The sequence below is a fragment of the Gekko japonicus genome, unplaced genomic scaffold (genome assembly GCF_001447785.1).
Source record: "Gekko japonicus isolate JY-2015 unplaced genomic scaffold, Gekko_japonicus_V1.1 scaffold34, whole genome shotgun sequence".
NCBI lineage: Eukaryota > Metazoa > Chordata > Lepidosauria > Squamata > Gekkonidae > Gekko > Gekko japonicus.
In genome coordinates, this window is record NW_015173673.1 from 858204 (window position 1) to 867238 (window position 9035).

Consider the following 9035-nt stretch of genomic DNA (forward strand, 5'->3'; position numbering starts at 1 on the left):
GATAACTCACTGAAAATGTTGAGACAGTGTGTGACTGCAATAAAGAAGGCCAATGCTATGCTGGGGATTATTAGGAAGGGTATTGAAAACAGATCAGCCAATATAATAATGCCCCTATATAAATCAATGGTGAGACCTCATTTGGAATACTGTGTGCAGTTCTGGTCACCACACCTTAAAAAGGATATTGTAGCTTTGGAAAAAGTGCAGAAAAGGGCAACTCGAATGATAATAGGGTTGGAACACTTTCCCTATGAGGAAAGGTTAAAGCGCTTAGAGCTCTTTAGCTTGGAGAAATGACGACCAAGGGGTGACATGATTGAGGTTTATAAGATTATGCTTGAGATAGAGCAGGTAGAGAAAGAGGTACTTTTCTCCCTTTCTCACAATACAAGAACTCGTGGGCACTCCATGAAATTGCTGAGCGGTCAGGTTAGAATGGATAAAAGGAAGTACTTCTTCACCCAAAGAGTGATTAACACGTGGAATTCACTGCCACAGGAAGTGGTGGTGGCTACAAGCATGGACGGCTTCAAAAGGGAATTAGATAAGCATATGGAGCAGAGGTCCATCAGTGGCTATTAGCCACAAGGTATAGATAGGGGCTCTGGGGCAAGTGATGCGCTGTCTTCTTGGTGCTTGGGGGGAGTCAACAGTGGGAGGGCTTCTAATGTCCTGGCCCCACTGGTGGACCTCCTGATGGCACCTGGTATTTCTGGCCACTGTGTGACACAGAGTGTTGGACTGGATGGGCCTTTGGCCTGATCCAACATCGGCGTCTCTTATATTCTTATGTAACAAGTTAACTGTTTTTTAGGATCATGGAAATACATACATAATTGTGAGTGGGCAAAATCTTGAAACCCAGAACTGATCTGTCTCAGATTTTGAATTCTGTACTTATGTGGCAGATGACAGTAGAATACTATATGTTAGGGAATACAGTCTGGGAACAGAATCACAATGACTTCTAAGGTTTAGAAGATATTCCAGATGCATATTCTTCCCAAGGTGTGGAGTTTGATGCTTGTGGCACATAGGCAACAGAATGGAAACATTTAGTATCCTCACTGTTTACTGACAATAATTCTGCAAGGACTCCATGTATGCCTCCACATACTTTACCCTAATCTAAGCAACAAAATAAAACAGGAGTTCAGTGGCAGCTTAACGACCACAGAATAAATTCTGTTACTCTGTAGTAGAAGTGTGCAAAAACAAACAAACTCTTTTTTGTGATTCAGGTCTACTGAACCTGAATAATATCAGTATTCAGAATATTCCCAAATACCAATATTGGTTTTCTACTGGGATTCGGGTAAATATTCGGGAACCCCAAAATTATTCGGCTCCATTATACCCAATGAGGACCATCCCTACAGGTTCTAATGAAGAAGGGATTTAAAGTTTAAATGCTTGCTGAGTTCACTCACCGAGTCGTGTCATGGTGATGGCGTGACTCTGTAAGGGAACTCAACAAACATTTAACCTTTATACCCCTTCTGAGTTCACTTGCCAAGTCACGCCGCAGTGGTGGTGCAATTCGGCGAGTGAACTCAGAAGGCATATAAAGAGACCTCAGTCTCTTTAAATGCCTTCTAGCCATGCCTGAATAAAAGCCGAATAATATTGGATTTTATTTGGGTGCAGCTATTTTGGTAGCTGAATACTGATCTCTGATCTGTATTTATTCAGCTTGGAATATACAGAGCGCACACCTCTAGTCTTCAATGTTCCCTCTAAGCTGAGTTGGTGTGAGCTAGCTCACAGTATTTTAGCCTCCGGCTCTCACATTTTTGTCTCAGGAAGGAGGGCTCCAGATTAAGCTAATTTATGCAGGAGCCAAACCGCTCGCTCACAGCTTTAATGCCAGTAGCTCACAAAGTAGGATTTTTGCTCACAAGACTCGACAGCTTAAAGGGAGCATTGCTAGTCTCTAGGGTGCCTCGGGCTCTTGTTTTACTTTGCTGTTACAGATGATCATAGCTACCCATCTGAAATTATACTCAACTATGCACTTTCTGCTATTACTCTCTGGCCAGTCACAACAGTATATAGAATGCACTATTCTCAGATTCATAAATGATGCTTTGTTGAACCACAATTCAGAGTAACACAAAAATTAGCTATAACAGCAGATTTGAACTACCATTATGGTACACATTTGGTAAGTTTAAAAAACCCAGAACTCCTGCCCTATATAGAAAATATGGATTAAAATCTGATCAGCGGTGTGTGGGGGTGTATCTAACCTGTTTTCCTGATCTTGTTCAGAAGTGCTCAGTGAAGGTTCTGATTGGTTAGATTTGCCAGAAGTAGCTGTGGCAAATTGCTGCTGATCTTCATGCTCCTTTTGTAAACAGCTACTGTATCTTGCCTTCTCCACAGCAGGCTCAAAGTCCTGTCTTTTGGCTTTGCTCAAGTCCAAATCTGGGGGCATCTAGCAAAAGAAATGAAACAAAAAGCCATTTAGTACCCAGAGAAACTTAAGAATGTAATAGAAGCATTTCACAGACTCCTGATCTGTCAAGCTGCCCAGGAGACAAATTGCTTTCCTGGCAGCCTTTGCCCATTCCATCCAGCATGTAGTTTTTAGCCCTGCATTGTGAATCAGACGAATGTGGTTATTTGACTAATGTAAGAGTGATTTCAGTAATGCTTAGTAACCAATGCCCCCTCTGTTGAAATGCACTTTATGGATCATCTTTGGTTTCTTTTGATTTTTAGTGACAATGACATTTTAAAAAAGAGCCTACCTATTCTCTTTAACACAGAAAGAGGAAACCCACAGATTAACATGGTTAAGTGTGCTTTGGAAATCAGTTAAGGCGATAATTTGAGCTAATCTGCAGTTCTCTCCCCAGTGCCCACAAGCATATGCTGCCCCTCTCTGATGAAAGGCCAATTAGGAGGCAAGCACCGTAGGCTGCTGTCAATGAGGAATACTGTTAAGATTCTGGGCTGGAGCTATCAGAATGATGAGACTTAACTGATAATTAATTTAGGGGCAAAGAGGAAGGAGGAGGAGAATGAGTCCAGACAGTGATGTGATTACCTAGGGAACATTGGAAAAGAAGGGCCTTTTCTCAAAGAGGGAGAAAATGTGGAGGTGGTTTTAAATTGCTTGTTTTAATTGAATGTTTTCCAGGATTTAGCCATCAAGTTCTATTTTCTTTTTGAAACTACATGTAAACTGTGTTAGGGAGCCTCCCAAATCAAAAGGGGGACTACAACTTAATGTTTCTGTAGCTTTAGTATTTTAATGTTTGTGCCTCTATTGTCTAAAATAAAAGACAACAGTTTCTTCAGTTTAAAGAAAATCATCCTAGTGAAAGCACCCTCCTCAGCAACATGAAGAAAACATATTCTAATGTTTGGATTCCCCAAACAGAAAGTTCAGAGAAAATATATCAACTTTATGCAACAAAGTGAGATATAGAACTAGAGCACTAATCAAAATTGCACATTAAATACATGGACTTCAGAAGAGAATCATTCAAAACAAGGAGCAGAATTTTCTGTCTGAACAGCTCAGACAGTGGAAACAGCTATCAAAGGAGAACGTGGCTTTTATGTGCTATGTAACAGAACAAGCAATGCAAATCATGTCATTTGAAAAATTTGTATCCACTGCAGAATTCTAGATTTCCTAGTTAGAATCTGAGCAACTCTGCAGTGTCCCTGGAAGTCCCATCTAACACACCTGACGAGGAAGCTTATTCACCGATCGCAAGTAGTCTTTGTCCAGGATGCAGTTCCCAAGCGCATTACCAAAACACCTAGTAAATAAGAGATTTTTATTATCTTTTAGCTGGTGGTTTCTTGTTTTCATAGCCCTCCTGGAACAGCCATGCCAGCAAAATTACTGCATACTGGTTACCACTTACTTCAGTGCTCTTTTCAGCCCATCTGTAACTGCCTCCTTCCTTGCTTTTTCCAGAGACAAGGCCTTAGATTTCAAGCCTTCACTTACTCCATAGCCCACATCTTCATGATAGGACCCGTCCTGAAATTTGAATAGAATGTTCAATACCAGCTATATGGCACTTTGGCTACAGGTGTCTTCTATCTTCTCCATGCTTGCTTTTCTGAAAAACATGCCTAATGGGGTACTGCATAGTTTTCGAGGAGTCCACAGGCACTCAGGTGTAAATCTAACTCTAGCACAGTCTGATCCAGTCTTCAGAGTAAGTCAAGCCCGAACCTGGAAGCTGTAACCAAACTGCTAGTCCAGAAGGGAGGATAAACGTAATGTTATTTTCAAGCAATACATTGTTGGAAATTATACATTGTAAACTATACAAACAAGGATTTTCTTTCTACATAACCTTAGTTCCTGTTAACAAAAAAAAATTAAGTGATCCTTGTGTCCAGCAATGACAGCTCAGACAGTGGAAACAGCTATCCAAGGAGAATGTGGGGTATTTTGTGTAACGGGATATTTTGTCTAACAGGAAGTACCATCTCAAGCCATATTGTAAAGTATATTTAATTGATTATAAATTCCTGTAATCTCTAAAGTGCCCCTATTTACCTTAAGCTGGACTTTTACAAAGGCGCAGACACCCACATAGAACTTGCCATTATTTAGATCCACAAAATCTGTGCAAGAGAACAAGAAAAAGTGACAGCAGTGATTAAAGACTAAGGCTGGCTGGGTTTTCGGCACAAAAAGGCTGCACTAGAAACCTCTGCCATAATGTAATTGGGATCCAAACTTCAATTCACATGCAACAGTGGATTTTTCTTTTGTTTTTAAGAGAAAAGGAAATTTACTCTATTAGCTGATTTTCAAAAGTAGGTTAATTTCTGCACACAGTTTAAGGAATAGTTTTTGCGTTTACCTAATGATATTAATAACATTTGCAAGTACAAGCACAGTATGTAATGTGGAATGTACAGCATTTAAATAAAAAACACTGATAGACTAACATGACAATGGTGGCAACTGGCCCTGAAAAGAACTTTGGTGGAAGCGTAGAAGAACCTGAGTTCTGTTCAAAGAGAAAAATATTAGAACACCATGCACAAGAAATCCTCCAGGAAAATTCTAGAGACACTCCCAACCATGTATTTGGCTCCTAAACTACGCATTTTGTGGGTCTGCAAAATATTATTGAGGCAGTACAGACCAGGAACTTTAGCAGGCCTCTGAATCTTGTATGGGGGTGGCCCGTATTTCTGACAACTGAAAATTCGATTAATACCCTTAAGCAGTTATCACCCAGGTGCCCAAGGCTGTTGACATGTTTTGATAATATCTTAAATTCCAACAGACATCATACAAAAGGAAAAAGACGTAGGGAAGAACAAAATAAGCAAACTCAGATAATCAGCTCTTATATAATGTCTACAGTTGCAGTGGCCACTGATGGAGGCAGTTCTGGGAGGGAAGGAACAAAATGGCAGTTGGTTCCAGTCAAATTGATCACAGGTATTGTAGAGCCTTCTCCAAGGGAAACCTGAAGAACTGTGGTTTCAACAAGGTACCCATCAGCCTGGCTATACAACATTTTCTCTCTTTTTTTAAAAGAAGGCCAACAGCTTAATTAGTAATGTTCTAACTTAAGACAGAAATTGACAAAGCCCAGGCACTCAGTCACCCTGGCGCAGGGGTGTCATATATGTGGCCCGGGGGCTGGAAGTTCTTATCCGGCCCACAAGAAACTGGTGTGAGAGAGGAAAGGAAGGAGGCTGCTTTGGGGGGGGGGGAGCAGGCATGCAAGCACACACGGTGAGGTGTGTGTGGTCAGAGCTTTTAAGAAATGGAAGGAAATGGCTAAGGGGCAGATATGGCATCCCTTGCGTAAAAAAAACTAGTCTTGCATAAGATGAAACACTTATATTTTGAGTGTCACAAGAGTCTGACCTCCCCCCCCTTGTTGTCACTGGATTCTGGGTGTTCCAGACGCTCAGCCACCTTGGAGTCTCTTCCCTCAGGGCAGCAGAGGCCTCAAACCCGAGCGGGGGAGGGAGGTTGCGCCACCACACCCTACCAACCCACTCCTTCTGGAGGGCTTGCTTTCAGTCTCTCTGGGCGTGACTCCGCCGTCTCCAGGTCATCCTCCTGGCCTCTGCTGCTGCCCTGCTTTTATCCCCTCCCTGCTCCCCCCAGCATTCCCTGGCCCCACCCCCATATTTAGCTGGAGCGGCTTCCCTCACAGGAGTCGCTTCGCCTGGGCCGGCTCCTCTCGGCCTCTCTTCTCTGGCCCTTCCAGGTAAGTGGCCCCAGGTAAGTGGCAAAGGGCCCGGGGAGGGGCCTTTGGGTGGCGACGGGAGGCCTGCCGGCAGTGGGGGGGTCGAGGACGACCCGTCAGCGGGACAGTAAGAAAATAATATTGTTAATTGGGTTTGCCTGTGTCATTTAAAAGTTATATCTCTGGTACCTGGCATTTCATTTTATGGCAGACATGTCCCAGCCTGACAAAGTAACTTTTATGTCAGATCCGGCCCTTGTAACGAATGAGTTTGACACCTTTGCTCTAGCGCCTAGAAATTTCATTATGGCATCTCATGTTTTCAACAATGATTCAATTGTATCATTGCTTGTAAATACACAGTAGAAGCAGAAAACATGTACAATTTCTCACCAGAATGTTTCGTTGTGTGCCATAAAATGTATTGTTTGTTTATACATACACTTAACTTTAACCTAGTCAGTCGCAGTGGATGGATGGTCGTCTTAGCCAGTAGCTTTTTAAACTGGCTCCAGTATTCAACTAAATGGATCTTTTAAAAGTAATACTAGAATTGTGAGAACTTGCGAAGAAGTTAGGTTAGAGGTTAGCTTTTTGTTTGTGGTGATTTCAGCTACCCCTGTATGAGATATCTAATTCTGAACAGTGGCCACAGAATGCAAATCAAATACATACCTGTCCCTATACCCTCATTAGCAGGTAGGTGTCAGTCATTGGCAAGAGGCTTTAAGCAAGAAGTGTGAAGGCAGCCCTTTCTGCTTCAACCTTCCCTCCCCCCAGCTGATTGGGGATATGGCCAGCAGGAGGGTAGAGGGAGGAGGAGGAGCTGACTGAGGAGTGGGAGAAAGGAAGGAAACAAAATGGAGAACAGGGACTGATGGGATTTCACTTGTAATTTTGGGTCCCCTGCTTAGTTATGTATATGCTACAAAACTTTTGCCATCTTTAATAAAATTACAAGAAACCTTGAAGATGCTAGGATTAGAATTGATGTTAGGAATAATTAGAAAATATAGTCATTCAAATTCAAAACCTGAAGACTGAAAAATAAGCTTCACTCTTACATTTTTGGGTTAGCTGGCTCCCAGAACCAAGAAAAATCTGTCAAGGCTTGACTTACAGGCAATAACTACATTCGAAAGGAAATACCACTTTTCATAAGAGCACACAATGGTTCTGTGGACTGGTGTATCTAATGTCTCTGTTTTTTTGACTGACCATGGTAGGCTTTGACAAAACAAATTAGATGTGTAGGAATCAATTCTCCCTCTAAGGACTGGAGTCTTGTGAGCAACAATTCTACTTTGTGAGCTACTGGCATTCAAGTTGTGAGCAAGCGATTTGGCTGCTGCATAAATCAGTTTGCTCTGGAGCTATCCTTCCTGAGCTAAGCCAAAAATGTGTGAGCCGGAGGCTAAGAAACTGTGAGCTAGCTCACACTAACTCAGCTTAGAGTGAACACTGTGTAACATCAGGGCATCCAGTGACTTGTGGGGGGGGGGGTTTCACAATGTCTTTTCAACATAGCAAGAAGGTTTAGGGTCTTGTCTCAACAGTGAATTTTTTAACAGGACTGGGAAAGTAGGGAGGAATAATGGCAGAGGAAGATACTGAAGACAGCACTGGATGCAAGTCAGCAGGTATTGCAAAATATTAGTGTACTTCAGCAAATTCGATTTTTTCACAGGGAACTGTATTGCAAGAAATCAGGCTACAAAGAAGGCTAAGTCAGCAATAAAAGGTAGGTCTTTGGAAGGATAAGTTCCACACGGACAAAAGATGACTTGGTATACTAGTATTCAGCAGATGGGTTGTTTTTTAGTCATGGCACTTCTGGGGGTGACAGGTAGGGTTCCCAAGTACTTACCGCGATCAGGCGGGGGAAACATGCTCCCCGGCTGAACCATTCCTCCCTGTAACGCACCATGCCGTTGCCAGGAAGTGACGCTGGGTGACGCTCTGGCAATGGGGCTGAAAACTCGATGGTACCATTGAGTTTCCAGCCCCATAAGCAGAGTGTCGCCCAGCGTCACTTCCTGGCGATGGCATGGTGCGGCATGTCTGTTGTCCCCGCGGGAATGATCCTGTGAAGACGTCTGTGTCCCCCGCCGAATCACGGTAAGTACTTGGGAAGCCTGGTGACAGGACTACCACACTGATGAACCAGCTTCAGTTCAGGAATGCAAATACAACCTTAATAAATAAGTATCTGGCAAGATCATCCTTACCACAGTGCCCTCATAGCCCACTCACAGCCTCTCAGCTGTGGTGGGGTTTATGCTTCAAAAAGCCATTTGTGAAGACCTCAGTCAGCCCTCAACTCAGGAATTGGAAATCTGCAAACACAGTGTTCGCTATTTCATTTCATTAACATGTCAATTATATTTTATCTCTTCTTTGAGAACCCTCGGCATGAGGCTGTTACAACATGAGTTTTGGTCAGGTGCTCACCAACATTCTGCTGAGTGACTGAATGAGCCCAGCCATTGTAACCAAACATCTCATTGGCCAGACTGACAACTCTATGTCCTTCAATGTAGCAAACCTGAAAGGAGAAAGAAACAAACTGTTATTTTGTATAGTAGCTCAAATGCATTGGATTTTGAAAATCCAATTAATCTTCGTGGCTTCTGTGCAGTCCCACATGCAGCCACAGAGTGCCCCTCCTGCCTCTGACGCTTTACCGCCAGAACGATCACATGGGACCAGGAGAGGCACTACTCCCTCAGTTCTCTTTTTGCCAACATGGAGGATATCCCCAGCTGTTCAGTGCCACTTTATGTATCATGGCTGTCTTCAAAAGAGTGCTGTTTTTTCTTGGCCACGTTCCCACATGTA

General features: G+C 42.9%; 1 protein-coding gene across 1 annotated transcript in view; it reads right to left on the bottom strand.

Moving 5' to 3' along the window:
* RAD52 (RAD52 homolog, DNA repair protein) overlaps positions 1–8717 on the bottom strand; it is a 15089-nt gene extending 6372 nt beyond the window's left edge. The window contains exons 1-5 of the mRNA XM_015422876.1: positions 8649–8717; positions 4535–4602; positions 3888–4006; positions 3704–3779; positions 2253–2440 (exon numbers count right to left, since the gene is read on the bottom strand). Coding sequence (XP_015278362.1) covers positions 2253–2440; positions 3704–3779; positions 3888–4006; positions 4535–4602; positions 8649–8697 — 500 coding nt within the window. The 5' untranslated portion in view covers positions 8698–8717. The remainder of the gene's footprint in view (positions 1–2252; positions 2441–3703; positions 3780–3887; positions 4007–4534; positions 4603–8648) is intronic.
* Between the last annotated feature and the right edge of the window lie 318 nt (positions 8718–9035).